The sequence below is a fragment of the Tamandua tetradactyla genome, chromosome 8 (assembly GCF_023851605.1).
Source record: "Tamandua tetradactyla isolate mTamTet1 chromosome 8, mTamTet1.pri, whole genome shotgun sequence".
Lineage (NCBI taxonomy): Eukaryota > Metazoa > Chordata > Mammalia > Pilosa > Myrmecophagidae > Tamandua > Tamandua tetradactyla.
The window spans coordinates 84,405,076-84,429,882 of record NC_135334.1 but is presented as its reverse complement, the minus strand read 5'-3'; the positions used below and the strand labels follow the sequence as shown (position 1 = coordinate 84,429,882).

Genomic DNA, 24,807 nt, shown 5'->3' with positions numbered 1-24,807 from the left:
ATTATACTTTGGGAGTAAAGTTTAAGAAGTTACCTCTTTTTAGATGTTGAAGATGCTTCCCTTTATTATCATCTAGGAGTTTTATGGTACTGGCTCTTATATTTAGCTCTTTGATCCATGTTGAATTAATTTTTGTATAGGGTATAAGTTAGGGGTCCTCTTCATTCTTTCGGCTGTTGCTATCCAGCTCTCCCTTGCCAGTTTACTGAAAAGACTATTTTGTTCAGTGGATTTGGAGACCTTGTCAAAGATCCATTGGCTATAGATTTGGTGGTTTGTCTCATGCACTCTCGATTCAGGTCAACTGGTCAATACTTCTATATTTGTGCCAGTACCATGCTGTTTTGACCACTGTGGCTTTACAGTAAAGCTTTAGAGTCAGGAAGTATTAGTCTTCCCACATAGCTCTTCCTTTCTAGGATATCTTTAGCTATTCAGGATCTCTTTCCCTTCCAAATAAATTTGATAACAGGCTTTTCCAAATCTTCAAAGTAGGTTGCTGAAATCTTGATTGGTATTACATTGAATCTGTAGATCAGTTCGAGTAGAATTGACATTTTGACAACATTCACCCTTCCTATCCATGAGCTCGGAATGTCTTTCTACCTATTTAGATCTTCTCTGATTTCTTTCAGCAGTGTTTTGTAGTTTTCTGTGTATAGGTCCCTAATATCTCTGGTTAAGCTTATTCCTAGATATTCATTCTTTTAGTTGCGAATTTTGAATAGAAATTTTTCCTTAAGTGTCTCCTCAGTTATGTCATTACTTGTTGTGGTAGTTAGATTCAGTTGTCAACTTAGCCAGGTGAAGCTGCCTAGATCTATTGCTGGGGACATGAGTCAATGGCATGTGAACCTCATCTGTTGCTGACTACATCTGCAGTCGGCTAGAAAGCATGCCTGCTGCAATGAATGATGTTTGATTTAATTGGCTGGTGCTTAAATGAGAGAGCTCAACATAGCACAGCCCAAGCAGCTCAGCATACCTCATCTCAGCACTCGCAGCTTAGCCCAGGCCTTTGGAGATGCAGAAAGAAATCACCCCAGAGAAAGTTCTTGGGACCCAAAGGCCTGGAGAGAAGGCCAGCAGAGATCACCCTGTGCCTTCCCACATAAGAAAGAACCTCAGTTGAAAGTTAGCTGCCTTTTCCTCTGAAGAACTAATGAAATAAATCCTCTTTTATTGAAAGCCAATCCGTCTCTGGTTGTTGCATTCCAGCAACTAGCAAACTAGAACACTTGTGTATAGAAACATTACTGAATTGAAACATTACTGAATTTTGTACATTAATCTTGTATCCCACCATTCTGCTGAATTTGTTTATTAGCTCAAGTAGCTTTGTCATTGATTTCTTAGGATTTTCCAAGTATAGAATTATAACATCTGTGAATAATGGAAGTTTTACTTCTTCCTTTACTATTTAGATGCCTTTTATTCCTTTCTCCTGTTGATTGCTCTAGTTAGAACTTCTAGCACAATATTAAATAATAACAGTCACAAGAACTAACACCATAAAGCATCTAGAAGAAATGTAGGGAAACATCTTCAAGACCTAGTAATAAGAGGTAGCTTCCTAAATTAACACCCAAAGTACAAGCAACAAAAGAAAAAATAGATAAATGGGAACTCCTCAAAATCAAATGCTTCTGCACCTCAAAAGACTGTCAAAAAGGTGAAGACGCAGCCAACACAATGGGAGAAAATATTTGGAAATCACACATCAGACAAAGGTTTGATATCCTGTATGCATAAAGAAATCATACAACTCAATAAAAAAAAAAAGAACCAGCAACCCAATTATTAAATGGGCTAAAGATACAGAAGGGATTTTTCTGAAGAACAAATCCAGATGGCTCAAAGTCGCATGAAGAGATGCTCATTTCATTGACTATAAGGGGAATGCAGATCAAGACTACGAGATACCATCTCACACCTGGCTGCTATTAAACAAACAGAAAACTATGAATATTGGAGAGGATGTGGAGAAATTGGGACACGTATGTACTGCTGGTGGGAATGTATAATGGTATAGCCGCTACGGAAGACAGTTTGGTGGTTCCTTAGGAAACTAAATATTGTGTTGCCTGTGACCTAGCAATAGCACTATCTGGTATATACCTGGCAGAGCTGAAAGCAGTGACACAAGCAGACATTTGCACACTAATGTTCATAGCAGCATTATTCACAATTGCCAAAAGATGGAAACAATTCAAATACCCATCAACAGACAAGTAGATTAACAAAATGTGGTATATACATAGGATGGAATATTATGTAGCAGTAAGAGGAAATGACATCCTGAAGCACATGACAAGATGGATGAGCCTTGAGGACATAACGCTGAATGAAATAAGCCAGACACAAAAGGACAGATACTATGTGACTCCACTTTTTTAACTATGGTAAAAGTAAAAATCAGAGACTGAAAATATAAAATATAGAGATACATAGAAGCTAGAGATGGGTAGACAGTTAGCTAATGAGGTTGAACTCAAATGTAAGGGAATAGATACAAGTGATAGCAAATTTCTAATGGGTCTATAAGTAATATTACCATATTAAAGGTGAACAAGATTGAAAGGGTTTGTATAGATCTATGTTTCCCACTGATTAACACTATAAATATAAAGAAGTTATTGCAAGAACCACTTCAAAGGTATGATTCATGTACAAAGAGTGTTTAAGTCCAGGGTATAGGGGGAAACAACTACTGAATGCTATGGGTTATGCTTAACATGAAATCATCATCAGTATTACAGCAACAGTAGGGGTAAATAATGGGGGAAGGGGCAAGAATTAAGGGGAGATTTAGATTTCCTATTTGGTAAGGGTGTGTTTATTTGTTATCTTTCTCTTGGAAACAATGAAATTATCTAAAATTGAGAGTGTTGATGGACTTTGGACCTTGGGCATTATACATGATGCCTAATGAATGCAGATAACTGAAGGATGCACTGACTGAGAAGTAGATTGGTAAACGATGGTGTACACATATGATCAGATATTGTGCTGCTACAAAAAGGAATGAAGTTGTAAGGCATGCAACCATGTGAATGAACCTATGGGACATTTGGTGAGACAAAATAAGCCAGAAACAAAAGAACAATTATTCTGTGGTCTCCTTGAGAAAAAGCTTATAAGAAAACAGGGGCCTAGATTGTAAGCTCTTATAGCAGACACATTTAGTCAGGAGTGGTATTTTGTGAGATTTTGTGAGACTGTTTTATGTGTCTATAATCCGATGTTTAGAGATAAGAACAAAGCCGATCAGGTCAGGGTTAAAGTAATTCAGAACACAGTGGTAGCAAAGACATTGTCTTTATTTTAGAAGCACAGATACACTTTGAGACTAAAGGGAGAAAGTTTTATTTGGTCTGGAAATTAAATTTTCTGTAGCACGTAATCTAACTCAACCTATCTGTATAGCTCGTTTGAACAATTGAAACACAGGGAGCCCAGAATAAGAAAGAAGTCTTTTAATCCTGTATAACTTAATATAATGTCTGGATACATCCTAGAGTATATTAAGCAGATAATCAACAGGTATTAACAAAGTCCCTTGAAGGATAGAAGAGAAAATATGTAACTGTTAAACTTTACCATCAAGGAATCCCCTGATACTGTGTCAAACTTTAGGGACACCCAAATCAATAGGCCAAGCCCCTGATCTTGAGGCTTACTCTTGTGAAGCTTATGTGGAGAAGCTTAGCCTACCTATAGGTATGCTAAGAGTTACTTCAGGAGACCCTCTTTTGTTGCTCAGATGTGGCCTCACTCTCACTAAGCCCAACTCTGAAAGTGAAATCATTGCCCTCCACCTATGTGGGACATGACATCCAGGGGTGAAAGTCTCCCTGGAGGAGTGGAAGAAGACTCCCAGGAATGAGTCCAGCTGTGGCACCGTGGGATCAAAAATTCCATCCTGACCAAAAGGGGGAAAAGAAATGTAACAAAGTATTAGTGGCTGAGAGAGTTAAAATAGAGTTGAGAGGTTACTCTGAAGGTCACTCTTATTGCAAGCTTCAGTTAGACATTACTACCTATCAAAATTTGCCAGACTCCAACCAGAACAATTCCAGCCAATCCTAAGGAACACCTAGGGCAATATATAAGATTCCACAAGGGTTTTATGGACTAGGGTAACTTTCCAGAAACCTACAACCTCCAGATGGGTCCCTGGACCAGGTAAGTCCTGAAGCCTAGGGGGCCCAGTCTTTCCAGAACATTAGCTAGTTCCATCTCCCTACCACATGTTATTGATAGCCCCTTCTAACATGAAAAAGTTAGGATGGCCATAGCCCAAATACCCCGAAAGAGTAGAATAGAAAGATCTAAGATGATGGTGGCGTTATACAGAGAAGGTAGGGTTTAGCAAGCAAATATGATTGCTGAATCATTAGATTGATATTTCTTTTAGTCTCCAGTATCCTAGAGCAGCGAGAAGTAAAAACCGAAAATTGTGGAATTGTAAACTATGCCAAACTCTGAAGTCTGTTCTACAACTCATTGTTGTGCTGTGCTTTTAAATTTACTGCTTTTTGTATGTATGTTATTCTTCACAAAAAAGAAAAAAAAGTCAATCGTGATAATAAAAAATATTTATTCCTTCTATCCTCCAATGTTATGGAGCAGCTAGAAGAAAAAATCTGAGATGATGGTATGGTAGCCCATGACAAACTCTGGGATCTGTCCTGTAGCTACTTGTTAAAGAGTGCTTTGAAAACTATTGCTTTTTTTTTTCTTTGCTTTGTATATATGTAATATTATACAATTAAAAAGTTTTTAAAAATAAATTAAATAATAGCAATGATATTGGGCATCTTTGTCTCTTTCCCAATCTTAGGGGGAATGCATTCAATCTCTCACCATTGAATATGATGCTGGCATTAGGTTTTTCATATATGTCTTTTATTATATTGAGAATGTTTCCTTCAATTCCTACTTTTTGAAGTGTTTTTATCAGAAAAGGATCCTGAATTTTGTTGAATGCTTTTTCAGCATCAGTTGATATGATCATGTGAGTTTTCCTTTTCGTTTTGTTGATGTGCTGTAGTACATTGATTAATTTCTTGTGTGAGCCACCCTTGCATTCCTGGTATAAACCCCACTTGGTCATGATGTATAATTTTTTTACTGTGTCTTTGGATTTTATTTGCTAGTATTTTGTTGTGGATTTTTGCATCCTTATATGTTCATTAGAAACATTGGTCGGTACTTTTCCTTTCTTGTAGCATCTTTATCCAGTTTTGGTATTAGAGTGATGTTAGCTTCATAAAATGAATTGGGAAATGTTCCTTTTTGTCCTCAAATTTTTTGGAAGAATTTGAGCAGTATTGGTGTTCACTGTTTTGGGAATGTTTGATTAAATTTCCCTGTGAAACCTTCTGGCCCTGGGCTTTTATTTGTAGGATGATTTTTGATGACTGATTGAATCTCTCTACTTGTAATTTGGTTTGTTGAGATCTATTTCCTCTCCATTCAGGGCAGGTAGTTTATATGTTTCTAGGAATTTTTCCATTTCCTCTACATTGTCTAGGTTGTTGGTGTATAGTTGTTCATAGTATCCTTTTATGATTGTTTTAAATTTTTTTAGGATCCATGGTAATGAACCCCCTCTCATTTCTGAGTTTGTCTTTTGCGTACTCTCTTTTTTTCTCTGTCAGCCTAGCTAGGGGTCGATCAATTTTATTGATTTTCTCCAAGAACCAACTTTTGGTTTTGTTGATTCTTTCTATTGTTTTTTTGTTCCCCAGTTCATTTATTTTTGCTTTAATCTTTTTTATTTCTCTTCTTCTATTTGCTTTGAGGTTAGTTTGCAGCTCTTTGTCTAGTTCCTCCAGGTAAGCATTTAAGTCCTCAATTTTGCTCCTTTTTCTCTTTTAATTTAGTTATTTAGGGTAATAAATTTCCCTCTCAACACTGCCTTTGCCACATCCTATAAATTCTGATATGTTGTGTTTTCATTTTCATTTGTCTCCAGATATTTTCCTATTTCTCTAGCAATTTATTTTTTGAGAAACTGATTGTTAAAGAGTGGTTATTAATTTCCAGCTTCATTCCATTGTGGTTAGAGAAAGTGCTTTGAATAATTTCAGTCTTATTAAATTTATAGAAACCTGTTTTGTATCCCAGCGTATGATCTATCCTGCAAAACATTTTGTGAGCACTAAAGAAGAATGTATATCCAGGGGTTTTGGGATATAATGATCTATATAAGTCTGTCAGCTCCAGTTCATTTTTCACATTGTTTAAGTTCCCTGTTTCCTTGTTGATCCTCTGTCTGGTTGTTCTATCTTTAGAGGGGAGTGGTGTATTGAAATCTCCCACTATTACTGTTCAAACGCCTATAGCTCCCTTCAGTTTTACCAGTGTTTGTCTCATGTACCTTGGAGCTCTGTGATTGGAACATAAACATTTATGGTTGTTATTTCTTCTTGGCAAATTGTCCCTTTTATCAATATGTTGTGTCTTTTCCTGTCTTTTATGACATCTTTACATTTCGTGTCTCATTTTATCTAATATTAGTATAGCTATTCCTGCTTTCTTTTGGCTATAACTTGCATAGAACATCTTTTTCCATCCTTTCACTTTCCATGTATTTATATCTTTAGGTCTAAGATGAGTCTCTGGTAAGCAGCATATAGGTGATCATATGTTCCATTCTGCCAATCGGTATCTTCTAATTGGTAGGTTTAGCCTGTTAACAGTCAAAGTTATTATTGTAAAGGCAGTTTTTCAATCTACCATCTTATCCTTTAAGTTTTTGTTTGTCAGAGTTTTATATTCTTTTCTCACTCTCTCTTTTTAGCCTTTGTTACTCTTACTTAAATTCTTCAATTTTGTTCCTTCCTCCAGACCTCCCTCTCCTGTCTTCTTTTCAGCCAACAGGCTCCCTTTAGAACTTTTTGTAGAGCTGGCTACTTGTTGACGAATTCTCTCATCTTTGTTTGTATGAGAAGATTTTAATCTCTCCCTCAATTTTAAAGAACAACTTGGCTGGATAAAGAATTCTTGGCTGGAAGTCTTTCTCATTCAGGATCTTAAATATATCATACCACTGCCTTCTCACTTCCATGGTGCCTGCTGAGTAGTCCAAACTCAGTCTGATGTGGTTTCCCCTGTATGTACTAAATCACTTTTCTCTTGCTACTTCCAGGACTTTCTGCTTTTATTCAACTTTTGAAGTCTGATGGGATTTATTCTATTTGGGGTTTGTTTGGGCTTCTTTAATTTGCACATTTATGTCTTTCATAAGAGTTGGGAAGTTTTCCCCCATTATCTCTTCAACTAACCTTCCTAACCTCCTACTCTTCACTTCTCCTTCTGAGATACTGATGATTCTTATATTTGTGCTCCTCATGTTGTCTATCATTTTTCTGAAGTCCTTTTCCTTTTTTCCATCTTTCTTGCCATTTGTTCTTTTGTGCGTTTGAGTTCAATCGCCCCGTCTTCTAGATCATTTATTCTTTCTTCCATCTCTTCAAATTTGTTGTTGTGTGTCTCTGGTATATTTTTAAATCAGCCTACAACATCTTTCATCTCTGTAAGATCCGCTATTTTTCTGTTTATTCTTTCGAATTCTTCTTTATGCTACTGCGGTGTCTTCTTAATATCCTTGTGTCGTTATGAACATCCTTGACTAGTTGTTCCAAATTCCTTGTCCCCTCCATGTTTTAATTTGGTCATTTGTTTGAGCCATAGCTGACTGAATTTTTTCCTGTGTTGTGATTTTCAGTTGCATCCAAGGCATTCGTTTATCTTGGGAGGTTATTTTGCAAGTTGATTTCTTTGGCTCATCTAAGGTTTTGTATTTGCCTGTGTTGTGTTGAAGGTCCCCTTTTGCACTTGGTTTGTTGGTAATTACTCGCCAAACAAAGTCTCATGGAGAGGATACTGTTCTATTTGAGGCTTCCCAACAGACGGCACTCTCGAGACACCTCTTCTCCTCAGTTCCGCTTCTACAAAACTATGGTAGCTGGATGAGCAAGATGTCATGGGGCAAGGTGGCTGCTCCCAGCCAACTGAGAGTACTTCTCATTCCCTCAGGGAACCAACTCCCCATGGTAGAGGGGCTTCAGCCTCTGTGACTTGGGAGACTTAAAGTCATGTGTTGGATCTTAGCCTTTTTAGCCCTCCAAACTGGTGTATAATGTGTGTCCAGTCATTTAGATCCCCCAAACAGTTGTTTCATATAGTTCTTGGCTATTTTCTAGCTGTCCTAGAAGAGGAACCAAACTCCACACCTCACTATGCTGCTATCTTGCCCTACCACTCCCCCCTTTATGTTTTGTGCATTTATCTGTATGTATGTTATTCTTTGATTGATAAGTTTCCACAACAACTCCTGAAGCCCAGTCTGGGTGCAGGAGTCTGTGTGTCAGAGAATTGTCTGTGGTGCTCATGTTCAGTGGAAGGAGGGGCAGCCTACTGCAGGGGGGCAGTGAGGGTGATGGGCCAATTCTTTCCTAATTATTGACTCAGCTTCTGAAGCCCTTAAATGTTACTACCTTATCTAATACACATTATCATTGCATCTAAAACAAGTAGGGAAGAAACAGATATTGTTTTAAAGTGGAATTAGCAATAGAGGGCCCTGATAATGGAACTGCTTTTCCAGTATTTATGAATATGTCTGCTGCTCAATGTTCTCATCAATTTGTGATATTACAGTTTGTGATATTAGAAAAATACAGCCTGTAACTTCCAAGAACACAAAGTGCAGGGCTTCAGTATGCTTCCAAGCTATCATTGGTTAAGTTTGGAAAATTTATATGGCATTCACTCAAGTAGTTGAAGGTAATAATTTACATGACCATAAACTGGCTTTCCTCTCCCTCCTCTGAGCATTGCCTTATATTGAGATAAGGGATTAGGGGTTGGCAAATTATAAATATAAAATTGTCTGCTTTTTATTTTCCCAGTATCATATCCTACAACTTTATTGAACTAATCTGTTTTTTAAATAAATATCAACATGCAGTTTTAATAAAATATTTAAATTCATTTTGACAATTAAACATATTGTTCTCATACCAAAAATCATTTGGTTTGATTTTTTATCTTTTCGTGATGTTGACAAGTCTAATAATAGTTTACTCTATTCTCTGTTGACATTCCAGCTACCTATCTAATGAGTTGTTGAGAATTTGACTTTTCATTCTTATAAAGTTGACATTACTCAGTTTTTATTTCATTTTTATACCATTATTATTTCAAGTCGAGGAAAAATAAAGTATAAGGTAAGGGAAATCATTCAGTTCAACCAAGTCCTGTTCTAAGATTATTCAGCAAAAGTCTGGTATCACTGAAAGGGGCACATTTCAAAAAAAGACTACAGATCAGTGGATGAGTTATTCTCATCCTCTAGACCTTTTCTTCTCAACCTTTAAAGAGAATTGATGAGGAGTTGAAACTAAGTTCCATGTCTTATGCATCTGCTAATTTGTTTCAGAGTCATAAAATATTACAATTGTATTATGATACTCATATTCTTATATTTCTCTTCCTCTTCTCCCTTCCACCTCTTCTCATCCCCATCCCACACTTCTCCTAACACCCACTTCTAAATCCTTTCCTTTCTTCCTTCCACATCCCTGAAGCTATCCTGGCCTTTTAGTCATACCTCAAGCTGTACAGGACAGTAGTTTACCAAGAGTGGCCCGCTGCTATCGACATAATCGCCTGCCTGTTGTATGTTGGAAGAATTCAAGAAGCAATACCCTACTCCTCCGATCTGGAGGATTCCATGGGAAGGGGGTAGTTGGTCTTTTCAAATCTCAGAACTCCCCTCAGGCAGGTAAGTATTTCTCTACAGCATGAGTAAGATCCTTTCACTTCAGAGTATTACTAAGAATACAGGAAGTAAAATCTGTGAATGCCAATTCTGCCATTTCATTAAGCCTTCTCTTACACATAGACTTTTTCACTATGCTATGTACAACATGTAAAGCTTAAACAAGAAGCACACTTTGGCCATGTGGGGCTCTACCTTGAATTTGACATCTTAATATGTCTGGTCTATATTTGGATTTTAATCAAAATGAACTTCATAAAGTCTTTGGTTCTTTTCATTCCTGCAAACCAGTGTCCACCAATGGAAAATAGATTATACCAATCTTTCTCTTCCATCAGGGAAGCATCCAAGTATATTTAATAGCTTCAGAAGTAGATTGGAATTCTGCCCCATGTGATATGAGATATTCTATTTCATTCCTACAAGACACAGACTCACACACAAAGCAGCAAACTAGTGACCAAAAGTGCTGCTTTAGGAGCTCAAGCAAATTGATTTTTAGGGTGCTAGGGAGTAGCAGAGATATTAAGTGCTACTGTTTCTTTTGGGGGGAATGCGGTGTACAGTCTGGAAATCAAACCTGGATTTCCTGTGTGGAAAGTGAACATTCTACCACTAATCCACCCATGCACCCCTACTGTTTATTTTCTGAGGTTATTTTTAGTGTCACCATGTCTGAGGTCTTGAAGTCAGGAGCTGTGTTTTGCTGATCTTTCTTATAACTTTTAGCTCATAGTAGATGTTCAGTAAAATTTAAAAATTGACCACTTAATCAGCTCGAATTTAGGGATATCTGCATTCTTTTCCTTTTGGAAAAGAGTTAACTCAAGTTCTGTGGTTCATCAGATAGAATCATGTGCTTTTTGATATTTCTTCTTTATTCTCATCCATTTCCCTCCTAAAAAGTGGCCAGTATGTCTTTGGTCAGTCAGTTGATTAAGGGCAATACATGCACAACTCTATATTGTATCCCTGGCCTTGAAGTCTAACCACAAGTGTAATTGAGAGCAAATGGCTTTTAACTGTTCCCTCTCTGAAGAATCTGCCCAAGCCACATTGTGAGTATATTAGAGCAGAAGCATATATAAGTTACATAAAGCAAGTGAATTGTTTTAGGAGCATTGATGAGCATATAATTGAGCTTTTAGTTAGAAAAAATTGAAACTATTCCACTAGTTTCTGATTTTTTAATCTAGTACATATTTACCAAATTTCATATATTTGAGCTCACGCATTTGTTCATATTTTAATATTTTTGAAATTGGGATGCATCTTAAAATTTATATGCTAAGAAAATATTGGGTCAGAGTTCAATTGACAGGTTTTTTTTTCCTTGGTATAATAAATCGCAGAATCTATTGATCTGTCTATCTCTGACAATACTACACTGTCTTAGTTAACCTACCTCTACTGTAAGTCTTAAAATTTAGTAGTGTGCAATACTAGTGGTCAAAAGAGGGAGGGGTAAGGGGTGGTTTGTTTAGGGTTTTCTTTTTTCTTTTTATTTCTTTTTCTGCAGTAATGCAAATATTCTAAAAATGATCATGGTGATGAATGCATAAGTATGTGATGATACTGTGAACCATTGAATGTGTGCATTAGATAGATTATAAGGTGTGTGAATATAACTCAGTAAAAATTACATTTAAAAAAAATAGCAGGGCCTTTTAAACTTGATAGTTTCTTAGAGTTGATAAAACACAGTAATGCTAACTATTTATTTCCTGTTCAGATTTCAATAAAATTTGTTAATATCTATTGTCCTTCTCATGGATCCATCTCTAATGCCTCTTTAAAGTGCCTTAGGCCAATCCCAGTGATTCACTTTTGCTTCACAAAGGCCAAAATTGCTTTCACAGTTGTTTCCATTCGTGCATACTTTTTTGTCCCTCTTTTAGAAACAGCAAGGAATCTAGCAGTAGCAGCTCCTATCTTCTCTCCATGTTCCTCCATCCTCCCCCTCAACAAACCCCTACAAGCTCACAGTCTTCTTTTAGGCATAAGCAGCAAAATTAGAATAAGCGTACTGGTTTTTGGAAAATTCTCACCTCTGCTCATTCCAGGATGCCAAGGGAACCCCCTTCAGCCTCTACTCCCAACAGTAGCATGAGCAGGATGGTTAAGGGCGAAGATCTAGGTGATTATTCATTTTAAGGTGGTTGGATAATGAGAAACTACACCTATGCTTGGAAAGACAGCCCTATGTTAGTTTTACAGACGCTGTGCTCCATCTGGGTGGAAGATGACGCAATCAAGAAGTAGGTGTAGTGAAACTAGCATCATAGAAGGATTAACCATTTAATAGATTGGGGCTTTGTGTAGGGCTAGTTGCTACATTTGGGTGTGGTGGCTTAAAGACTGAACAGACAGAACTAAGCCAATATATAGATATATAAACTGGTTTTATTGACATGGATACAGTTTGTTTAATTCAATATCTTTCCTTTTACAGCTCCTCCATCATCTTTAGAATCCTCCAGTAGCATAGAACAAGAAAAATACTTGCAGGCATTACTGAGTGCAGTTTCTGTCCATCAGAAACTCAGTGGCAACAGCACCCTTACTGTCAGGCCAGCACTTCCTCTGTCTCCTGGTAAGATTTGATAATGCTTTTCTTTTGGACAGCTATGAAAGATCAAATCTGTTCCTAGGGTTAGTCTCTTCAGTCATTTCAACATGACCCCTAAAGTTTTACCCCGAAGGCTATAACTTTAAGCTCATTTTACTTAGGAACCAAGATACTCCTACTAATGTCTTGTAAATAGTAACCAAATTTTGAAGTTCAATTATTTTCTTTTTAAAATAGTAATAAAAGGAGAGGAGGTGGGGAACATAAATATAATCATTTTGCATTTGTCCCTCTATAATCTTTTTTATATAAACTCTAAAGTATTATTAAGAAATTGAATATATAAGTTGAACATGTTTACTGAATGTATATTTGTTACAATTATCATACTTGAGTTCTAAATTCCCCAAATTTCTAGCATTTTGTAGAAATGACTGTCTGTATAGTTTGTTTTCACTAGATTTGGATGAAGCCATTAAGACTTGTACTAATATTCTGTTTCAGTTATCATGTGATGGAACCCCAAAGGGTTCATGTAGAGGTAACCCTAATGTGTTAGACAGAGGAGCATGTGACTTGAGAAGCTGGTCTCCTTGGCTTAATCAGCTATTTGAATTAGCGCAACATAAGCAGAGAGTGGCTTTTCTTGTAAAGTAACACCATGCATGCCTTGCTTCATTTATCGTTAAATTCTCTGATTGCTTTTGCCAAACCTAACTCCCTATAATCTTGCAAATGTGTGTTATCTCAGATGAAGTAATAACATTGCCTTGTTATCTCTATTAAAGCCTTGGGCACTTAAAAAGTACAGTGTTTGGCAGCAATTAGACATGCTACACATAAAGATAACTTTTTGTCATTTGAGTAATGTTAACCCAAACGACATGGTTTTTGTTCTTCTTTTTGGCTGACTTTAGGGACTGAAAGGAGGACTTCAGGAATGTCCACTGTGCTTAAACAGGTAGTGCCAGTACATTTGGATGTAAACCCATCCAATAGCTTTGCTCGAGGAGGTTAGTAAGATTGATTTTATAACTCAGCACTGGTACAAGCTTAAAAGCAGAAAACGCAATTTTTCTAGATAGTGGATACCTTAAATCAACGAATTATGGTTTAAATTGTTCTTAATTATCTTTTTCAAATGAATGATCAAGTTTATTCCTAGTATGGTGATGAGAGGTATAATAATTACTGACATCTTAGATATTAGTGAGTTTTTGAAGCATCAGGAGATGAGAGGAGGCTTGTCTGAATGTTGGGTCAGCCCTAGGAGGACTCCATGATGTTCCGGGTTTGTACGGCAGGAAGACTGATTACAAAAGTTTCAACATTAGGGAGAAGTGATACCAGAACCAAGGGCTATGCCTCCTATTCTTGTTTTATTGTTATTTTTGCTCCTGATCCCAGAAATGCTAGTTTGGAGAATAAGATAGAATGATATCCAGGTTTGTCTTTTTTCTTCTGAGATATAGCTGTTGTCATGAGGGAGAGGAGAAAGGCTGAGTATCAGCTTTTTCAAACTCCAAATAATGGTCCGCTTTGTTCTCTGGAAGTTTATGTGAAATTTTTTTATTTCTCAGAGGAAATTCCAGGCTAGGTTTCTTGGTTGTAATGTCCTGCTGCTTCACAATGAAATCATAAAATCTGAGGCTTTTCCTCTCACTCCCATATAATTCCAAATCCCCTTGAAAATATACCAAGTAAATGATCTTGGTTCTGCTTGAACATCATCAGCAAAGGGAAATTCACTTCCTCTTAAAAGTAGCCTCTTGCATTTTTAAACAGCTCTATTTTTAGAGAGTTGTTTCTCATACTGATCTAAAAATCTACATCACTGTAACTTTTACACATTGGTCCTAGCTGGGTCCACTGAAGTTACAAAATAACTACTCTCCCACACTACAGTCCTTCCAATTTGAAAACTGTTCTGGTGTTTTCTCTCTTCTTTCATTAACTAAGCACCCCCAGTTCAAATGGTTGTAATCCACTCACCATCCTTGTCATTATATGAACTTTTCACAGAATTGAACCTAGTAATCGAGGAATTCAGGTAGCCTAAGAATACATTAGATATGGGGACAGCCCTATCACTAGTTTGACCCATATTAAAATAAATATCATTTAAAAATCCCTATGTCTGATTCACATGTACTGCTGTTCTTAATAATATCCTGGCCTTGAGGGTTGGTTTTTGGACTGTGGGTTGGTTATAATATACTATGTACTGTACTATTAAATGTACTATACCTATAAAATTTTAGCTTTTTGAACATGTACTATTGTTTTAAACCTTTGGATCCTGATTTTATTTATCAGTAAATGCATTGTTTTTCCAAGCCTCTTTTCATTCATAAATTTGATCACCGTTAAAAAAAAAATGTTGAACAAGCCAGACCTAAGAACAAAGGCCTGCTGCATATACATAAAAAAAAGCCTCCCTAAAGAAATAGATCAATGAGTTCTACTAAAAAGTCACTTCTAGTGATATTCTACTGGAATATAGTAGCCTATATGTCTAAATTCCTGGCAATATTTTTAACCCAATATTTGCCAATTTTTCAGTCTGTTAACAGGATATCATATGGTTAGTTTGGCATGATTTATCACAAGAATTAGTGTTTTATTCTGAATACTCATAAATAGTTTATTAGTAATCTAATCTAGTATTTGGTTCAAAATCAACATAAAAGCTCTATTGTGAATAATCACTTTTTTCACTTTTGAAAACCAAGATTACTATGCACATCTCTTGGCAATCACATTGGTCCTTGGATACTTTTTGATTCTTTTCCTCGTCAAAACTTTTTTGATTACAGGATTTCCTAAGAGCGTCCAACCTCCTTGAGTCACCTTCTTTATTACTGTGTCAGGCCATAAGGTCATATATACCTTCTTCCTGAATGCTTGAGACTATTGTTTTAAAATTTAAGATATAAATCTCATTATTTTCATAATTTCTTTTTTTTGTGATTTTGATCTAAGAGATGGGGTAGTGACTTTCTGCTCAGGTTCCTGGTACGTCTATTGCCATGGACTCTTTATTTTCTTGTTATAATTGCATTCAAGATTGCAGTTCCCCTTGTTAATTTATTTACCATCTGAAAATCAACAAAACAAGTCAGTAATTTTTCCCTTTTACCTTTAGTAGAACATAACTTCCAGCAGATGTCTGATTAGTTATGGCCCTCTCACCCCACACCCTGCAGTTGTGTTTTATCTTTGTAAATTTCATCAGGAACACATTATCCATTCCTCCATTTGAGCTTAGTGACCTGTAAGTCACTTTTAAGAAACTATTGTTCCTCCCCTTTATATTGGCCTCAGACTTATGGCTTCTTTTATCGAAAGGAATCCCTACTCTTGATTACATTCTAATCATGAGACCATTCTTTGCTAGTCTTAAAGATTCCTGGAAGACCGTTTACCTCTTTGCATTAAAATCTTCTATTTTAGTTTCTTTATGATCCATTCCATCTGTATCTGAGCCTATAATTATTGCTTCTGATACTGTTCCCAAATATTTTCTGCCGTAAATTACTGTGAACTTACTGGTTTTCCGTATGACAGATTTTTGTTTGTAGCTAGATACCCATCATTCTTTCATCTTAAGCTAAGATTCAGAAACACGAATCTCATTCTTTTACCCCATCACTTAACCCTTCACTTTCAGAGCTTCCCATATCTTCCAAGGTCCCAGCTGCTGTCTCCTGACGCCTTCAACTTCTTCTGTGGTCCCTATAGGTACTTCCTTTCTCCCTTCCTGTATCATTTCTCCTCATGTAAAGTAGCGGGAATGGATAGGGGCAAGCACATTTGGGAAGTTTTAGAAGATTCCTTATACAGGAGCATGAGAGGGAGACTTACAGTCAAATTGGCTAGAGCAAGGTATAGTGCTTTCATGCAGTATAAATAGTTCATTTCCCTGTACCTACCAGCAAGTAAAGTCTCTTCATTCTTCCACAGAACTAGGAGCTACTTCTCCAGAAGCTCCTAATTTACCCTGTGTGGAAAAAACCTCCTATCTCTTAATTCTTCTTAGCCGTCTTCTTTTCTTTCTCTTCTGTTAATTCTCACTATTTTTAATTCCTTTCAATGTCTTAGAATATTAGTTCCTGCCTTCTTTTTTGTGTTATTTCCTTTTCATGTTTTTCCCACTCTGACCAGCCAGAGCATAGGCTAATATAAGCATCACCTTCCCCATCACCTTTTCTTCAGTCAGAGTGATTGCTTTGCGTTCAGCATGCGTGGGAAGTTCCTAAGGCAAGAGCAGCAACCTTTTTTTGTGCAAGAACCAGTTAAGGAAAAAAATGAAGATGCAACTAGGCCAGGACACAGTGTTTTCATTCAAAATTAAAATAGGTTTACGCCACATAGGGAAAGCATATTTTTACAAATTAGATAAATTACTTTGAGTAGAAAAATGCCATGAGAATATAGGTACTGTCTTTTAAATGCAAAAATATACTAACTGGGAGCATTCGAGAAGTAGCTACCTGGAGGCAACTTTTTAATTTTTCATCTTTTATATATTTGTGGCCCTTTAAATTCTTCTACATATGTTATTTTATCCTTGAAATAAGCTTCTATATAGGTATTTTGAGAAGCCCAGAGAGATTAAATGACTTACCAAGGTCACAGTAAGTAGCTGCATAACTGAAACTAGAATTAGTTCAGTCCATTTTAGTGTGACATTTACTGAATATATCTTGTGTCTGATGTACTGCACTAGGCATAGGAAATAAATAAGGTACCCCACCTCGAACCTAAGCATCTCTTTTCATTCTCTCCTTTACTTGGTCTGTACAAAGTGGAGGGAACCACACCAGTGCTTGGAGAACACTTATGCTCCGAACAACACCGTGTTCCCATGGAGGACGGGACTGCATCACTTCTTCCCTGGAGCAGTCTTCTTAGCTACTCTTTGCCTGACCAGCCCAGGGTCACAAGGTTGCTCAGGTGGCAATAAATCAAAAGTTTGGTTCAGTTACATTCAGATTGAAACCCAGCTCTACTACTTATATGTGATAATAAGCCAGTTAGGAAACCTCTCTAATTCTATGTCCTCATCTAAGTGAAAATAAGTACCTAGCCTTAGAGTAGTTAAAAGGAGCAAATGAAATAATATATGTAAAGCACCCAACTTAGTAACTGACTCGTAGTAGGAGCTCAGTAGATGTTTGTTCTCATTGGTTTTGTTGGGTTGTTGTTTTCAATATTCTGCTAAATGGGAGAAAAGTCTTCATTTGCATTTGAATACCTTGAACCTGGTTGTTCCTCTCTGACTTAAGGCAAGAAAACAAATTAATATGTTCTAGGTGTAGGTATACAGAAAAACTTTTTCAATCATGACTCACAGTAAGAGATACATTTTGCATCATGTATGTATATACACACATTTATTTTATTTCACAATTCAAGTAGGGCTAAGTCACAATGTATAATATATGTATACAAAAGTTTCATAAAACACTATTCCTATACCACATTTGGTGTACATAATACCTTCAATTCTATTCTATTTCACTTTTTTTAAATGCTGGTTTGACCTAATAAAATGATTTCACTATCTATGAAGTTTGGAAAACACTACTCTAGGTCCTTTACCCTCGTGAAATGCTCAGGACAAAAATTTAATACTTAAGAGTCACTAGGTATAATTCCTTTGATTAACATGATTTCCATATAGGATTACAGGATAGACCATTTTCTCATTGCTGATTTTCTGCTAACTAGATTAAACATTTGGCACTTTTATTTTAATTAATGAGCCTCTATTTGGAGAGATGCTTAATGTTTTGTGTTTAACCAGTCTTTCAGCTCATAATGTATTGATTTGCAGGAAAAAATAATCAACAAATATTTTGAGTACCTATATTCAAGGCTTTTGACTACGTATCTGGGTGGATATAACAATAAAATGGCTAGGTCCCTGCCCTTGAGAGTGCACGATCTAGAAGTAAAAGAATGTGCAAATAATCACAGTGCAATGTGATTAGAGTTGCTACAACTCTGTTGGGGAACAGTCTGGAATTGCCTCTTAGAGGAGTTAACATTGTATCTGGAGCTTAAGGAACAAGTTAGAATTTGTCCTGTGAAAAAATGGGAAAAACCATTCTAGGCAAGAGACTACATAAGAAAGTATTATGTGTTCAGACAACAGTCTCTTAGAATGAGGGACCACTGATGGTTTACTATAATCATCTTAGTATCCCAGATTCCAGTGAGAAAACACAGAACCTCAGCAGAAAGAATAGTCAACCAGCAAACAGGAGGCCTTATGCCTTTTCAAAACCATCCCAAGTCTTTGTTCTGTCTTGCAGTAGCATTCATTCCATGTATGATGTCAGCCAGCGCCTCTGCAGCCCTTAGCTTTCTGACTTATTTTGGGTACAGATGGCTTGAAGTCATCAATGCCCTTTATTTCCTGCTTCCAAAGGACTGAAGCAGGAATAAAAAATCACTTCCAATGATTTTTCTTTTCTTAAATTATATGAAATATCATGCAGTTTTGCAATGTACAGTGTAATAATACTGCTGTTAAAGTCTGCAGTCCGAATAGATACAAAATCATTTCCTTTAATTGATTTGAGCAGGTCCTTTGCTCAAGAAATAATGTGACTGTTACTTACTGCTAATCATTTTTGTTATTACCAGGTAGGTTTGGGCGTAGTCAAGAAGTACTTTCTTTGTGTCAGAAATAAATAACAATATTACTCAAATTACAAAAGCATTATCTCTAATGCTGCCTATCCCATTTAGTGCAAGTAGAAATTTTAGGATAAATCATTACTTTGATCATTACAAGCTGTAGTGTTAGTGGTATTGGGTATTGTCAGAGGATCATGAATTTTTGCTACTTATAACTGTCTATGTACTTATGGAACAAAAATGTAATTTCTAAATGAAAAGAGAAGAAGGAAATAGCGTGGCAATGCTTAGTGTTGTATTGCAAAAACATGCCCTTAGTTATTCCAAATGGTTGCTAGAGCTTTCACTGTTTATTCAAAGAAGAAATGTGTTGTATAACATCACATTTACCAATCAGCCTCCATAAACACTCAGGCAATGTAAATATATAGTGTTTGCAACCCCCCAAATTCTTTAGTTTCATTATAAAAAATTGTTCTTACTGAGTGAAAATCATCAAAAGCTTATTCCATTTGGTATAATTTTTTTAGTGGTACCTACTGCTGTGCTGTCCATTTCATTGTGCTTACAGTACTTAAAAAGGTGCTGAAATTTCATTTAACAGGCACTTCATCCTTTTTGTGTGACTGTGCAGCTTTATATCTGTTAATTAAATCTTCTGTTTTTATTATATTTACATTTTCCCCTGTTTATTTAATTTAAAAATTAAATAATCTGTTTCTTCTCTTACTCAATCTGCTCTGATGTTTGCTGCTATATACATTCTATTCCTCCTTGTGTCATTACTCTTACCTACCAGCGTTTGGGTACAGAGATAAATGTTTTACTCAGTCAAATCTCAAATCTTCAGCTAAGGGAAGAGTGCATCAAGGTACTGTATTAACCATCCTGATGTGTCACATTTTAAAATCATCTTCATATGAAAGCATATATGTTACAAGTGACTTTTTCACATCTGTTTGTCAAATTATATCCTTTATTCACATCTATACTCTGAATTTCCTCTGTGATTCCATTTATAAAATGTTTAAAAATTAACATTTGCCATAATACCTAAGAAAAGTTCATATATAGAAAGATTCATCATGTTAAGCAGAAATCACCCATGAAACCTTTTCTTGGTAACTGGTCTTCTGAGCCCATAAATGCTTATAAGGAAAGAAGTAGACATGACATAGCCACCTAGAAACATGAAATGATTTAACATTTGGCAAAGATTAAAAACAGTTCCAAATTTAGAGAAGAAAATCCATTTTAGGGAAATAGTAACAGTGTGTCCTATACCCCTATCACCCCATCATAGCAATGAGCACTGCAGTATACAGACATTTCTAAGGAACTCTTGATTTGAAGGTGTACAATGCTAGTCAAATTCAAGAATTGGTATTTTCATTGTGTTTGAATATTTAATAGTCAGTAGCCTCACATTTAGAAATCCTTAATTTTTCTAATCAGTATAATTAAAGTAAACTTACAGCATGAGATTTTTCTAGTGGCTTAGCTTGGTCTTTCTCTTAGAAGAGATGCCTGGTTCTGACTATACATTTTAAACAAAGTTCCCTAAGAATCGGTGAAGTGCACATTACTAAATTTATAATTTCTCACTATTTTTCATGGAGACGGGGGCAAAAAAACTATAATGTGAACTTACTAATTTAGGATTACATCATTTTGACATATGTTATACAAATATGAATTCCAAATCCAGTTTCAGATTTGAGATTTAGTAAACGTCTACTTTATTTCTTAATCTAGATTTTTTCTTGAATTGACTGACTAAAGCAGGATAATGTTCCTTTCTTCTTTTGTAAAGCCCTGAGAAATTGAGTTACTCAGTTTTCTCCTCCCTAGGCTTCATTATTGCCTCATGGCTGCATTTTTTGTTTCTAGTATTACTGCACTGTTTCTATTTATGATTTCAGTATTTACTTATAAATGCTGAATTTATATCAAAATATTAAAATAAGATTAATTGGGTAATTTTTTAGGTCCCTCCAAGCCTAAGATTGTGTGATTTTTAAAATGCTATATTGAATAATGCTTAAATATTGCAAAAGTAAATGAAAAATTATCATATGATCCATCATTACTTAGATTCATTAACTTAGGCCATTGCCTCTAAAATTATACCTACAAAGCCAAGCATGCATCTTTTCCTTATTCATTGTCATTCCCACATCAGATTATCTCACTCAATTTTTTTCGCTTTTCTGAAGGTGTATGGGCAAATTTTCGCTCTAGCACTCGCTTGATCAGCTCTCCAACATCCTTCATTGAAGTTGGCGCCCGCCTGGCAGGCAAGGATCATGCGGCCTCCTTTAGTAGCAACACCTACCTACAAAACCAACTCTTGAAGCGCCAAGCAGCCCTTTACATATTTGGTGAAAAGTCACAACTAAGGGTAAGATTTCTTTTTCTCACTAGAAACTTTTTGGGTGCACTAAAACAGTGCATAAAACTCCTCTCCAAAACCAGCTTTCCTAGAATTTTTTTTTTGTAGTGTGGATTCTGGAATTAAGAATCAATATCTTATTGAGACATAAGAAGGCCAAGGTTATGTGTACTAAGAAACACTTTTGAAAACTTTGCAAGACTCTGTATATAGAGACACATGCTCTAATTTCTAAGAGTAAGAAAATTCAAACTGTTAGAAGCTAGTTAACTTTTTCTGTTAAAGATATACTCTACCTACAAAAACAGTAATAATGCCTTAGATTTTAGATTTTTGCATTCAAAGATTACAAAATAAATTGTATTATTACTGACAGGTTTTGTCTAGGAAATGGAAATATTTGTTAATTTAGAAATCCCCTCAAAATTTATTCCAGTGCTCCACTCAGCACTAGACAATCCAGAAAGACCTTCACATGAACCAAGGAAGTAGCTGTGCACAGTATGCTCTGTTCCACTGTCTCCTCAGCAAAATCCCACATTCTTGGCCCATAAAATGCAATGCTTAAGTCATCTCTTCTATGGCACCAGGCTTTACCAGCTCTTCTCCCATTCTCTGGACTGCTGCAGTCTTAGACACCAACTTTCAGGGTAGAGGGCATGAATCCACTGAGTAATGCGCAGTTTTTAAATCCGCGTATGTTTCTTCTGATAGGACAAGATAATTTTATGTCCAGAAAATAGTTGCAACACTTTTCAAAAGCAGTCTGGTTGCTTTCACGGCCTCCTTGACACTGGGGTCTTTTCTAGAGCGTAGTAGTTTTCACATTTCAGCATACCACTTATTTGCAATTTGCATCACTCCTCGAAGTTTGTACCTTGAATGCTCTCCTCTCATTCCTTTTACATATCTATCCTCATGTTAGCTGTGTGATATTGCATATATGAGAAAGCATGATTGATTACTTGAGGTTCATTCATTCCTTCCTTCCTTTCTACCTTCCTTCCCTTCCCTTCCTTTCCCTCTCTCCCTCCTGTTCTCCCTTCTTTCTTTCTTTTCTTGGTTTTTCTTTCATCAATAAATTATTATTTTTTAAAATATAATTCCACTACCCTTGAAAAATAGCTATTTGCATTTTTTTTATATTCCACTCAAGTTTTTTTTCTAATTCACTTGTGTCTGTGGAATGTGGGTCTATATCAATGAACAAAACATACAGGAATGCAAATGAGAATGACTTATTCTAAAAATTACCTTCAATTTGGCCATATTTACCTTTTTAAATTAATGTAGTTTGGTACTTTATTAGTAGTAGCAAGTTCTTTATGCCCTGCCAGTGTGACTCAACACTATAGTTGATAACTCCTGGTTTATGAGACAGGCATACTTATCTCATGTTTAGTTGGAAAATGGAAGAGAATCTAGTTTTCATGAAGAGTAAAATATCCTTTGTTCCAATTAAAAGAAAAAACTAATAGAAAAGAATTTATGTATGCTGCTGAGTTACTTTTCTCAAGGATATTCATAATTATTTTAATAATTATATAACATCCCATATTGTTGGATATTTAAGTTTCTTAAGTTTCTTTCTTGGTTTTTTTGTTTTGTTTTTTTTTTTTTGCATGGGCAGGCACTAGGAAATGAACTCAGGTCTCTGGCATGGCAGGTGAGAACTCTGCCTGCTGAGCTACCATGGCCTACCCCTTCTTGGTCTTTTATATATCAAATTGCAGTCACTTTTTCAAGCATATAGGTTTTTCTATTTCTTAAATTGAGATATAATTCACTAGTTTATCTATATTTTAGATTAATTCTTTATGATAGACTTCTAAAAATGGAATTACTAAGATAAAGAATATTGGGCAGGCCACAATGGTTCAGTGGCAGAGTTCTCACCTGCCATGCCAGAGACCAAGGTTCGATTCCCAGTGCCTGCCCGTGCAAGAAAAAAAGAAAAGAATATATATATTTTGTTTCTTGGTATATATTGGTAATGTTATTGGAAAAAAGTGGGAGAGTTTACTTTTTCTGTAACAATTTAATAGACCGTTTTCTTAATTCTAGCATAACCAATATAAAATATCTTACAGAAACTATAAATAGGCCATTGCCAGCATTTTTATTCTTACAAAAGCAGATGGCCCCATAGAATAATTTGGGAACAATTATAATTAAATTAGAAAGAATTTGAGAAAATTAATACAATTTTGACAAAAGAAGTTCAGTGAGTTTTAAATTATCTTCAGAACTAAACAATCAGATTATCAAAATAAAATATGAGTGAACCATCAGTATAGCATTCTTTAATTACAAATACAATAGCTAATACCTAACATAATAAAATTCCAAATGGATTAAAGATATAAATGATAAGAGCAGGAGATATTATACAGCTTGATACATGTGTCGTCTTAAGTTAAAAATTACCGTCCCAAAACAGGAAGTCAACAAAGTCTTTCGCTTTTTACTATATTTAATTCTTTAGTACTGGCTTTAAAGAAATAACTACAGTGTTAGTAGTCTTGGCGTAGTAAAGGTAGTGATTTTAATTCCTTCTTAATGTTTATCTCTACCTTTTTTTTTTTCATTTTTTTTAGAAAATATGTTTTACTTCCATAAGAAACATGTTTTTATATCTATAAACTGTAATTTGTAGAATTTTGAAACCTGAAAGGTATACTGTGTTTCAATTACAACATGTATCTTGGGGAGACTTAGTTTACATTGTTTACCATGTGTCATTGATTCCTTTTTAAATTTCCAGGTTCACGGCCTTATAATTGGCTTACACTTGATGTTATAGTTGCAGCCTACCAGTATTCTCTTCAGATTCTCAATGACAGCACTTTTAAATTAAGCAAAGTAATATACCTCTAGAAAGGAACAGATTTACCATTCCAGGCAAACCACAAAACCTTACTGAATGTTTTTTTCAAGCAACATTAAGATTGGCTTTCTTGATTCATTACAACTACTTGGCCTAAACTAACTAGATGTCTTTAATCATTGCCCTGTTGGAAGAATTGCTGTTTTACCTAGAGCATTTCATCTGCCTAACTCTCTGCGTCTTCATCCACAGAGCTTCAAATTAGAATTTGCTTTAAATTGTGAGTTTGTTCCTGTTGAATTTTATGACATCCGACAAGTGAAAGCTAGCTTTAAAAAGTTAATGAGAGCTTGTATCCCAAGCGCCATCCCTACTGACTCTGAAGTAACCTTCCTGAAAGCACTGGGAGACTCTGAGTGGTTCCCACAGGTAATGTCTGAAGCACCTTGTTTTATAACTCGCGATAAAAAATAACCCAAGAGGATAGGCAGAACCTATATTTGAGAGAGAAAAATAGATATATGTGTATATATACTGCTTCTTCATTATCCCACCTATTCCCCTTTATTGTGTATCCT

The 24,807-nt window shown here is 35.8% G+C and overlaps 1 protein-coding gene across 7 annotated transcripts in view; it reads left to right on the top strand.

Annotated features, from left to right (window-relative positions):
* Window positions 1-24,807, top strand: part of SBF2 (SET binding factor 2) — a 685,303-nt gene that overhangs the window by 611,074 nt on the left and 49,422 nt on the right. For 5 of the 7 annotated variants that reach the window (XM_077113970.1, XM_077113972.1, XM_077113966.1 and 2 more), the window contains 5 exons: window positions 9,600-9,796; window positions 12,246-12,386; window positions 13,280-13,375; window positions 21,227-21,411; window positions 24,482-24,658. In XM_077113970.1, the coding sequence (XP_076970085.1) occupies window positions 9,600-9,796; window positions 12,246-12,386; window positions 13,280-13,375; window positions 21,227-21,411; window positions 24,482-24,658 (796 nt within the window). The remainder of the gene's footprint in view (window positions 1-9,599; window positions 9,797-12,245; window positions 12,387-13,279; window positions 13,376-21,226; window positions 21,412-24,481; window positions 24,659-24,807) is intronic. The other 2 variants (XM_077113968.1, XM_077113971.1) reach the window with 1 other exon arrangement.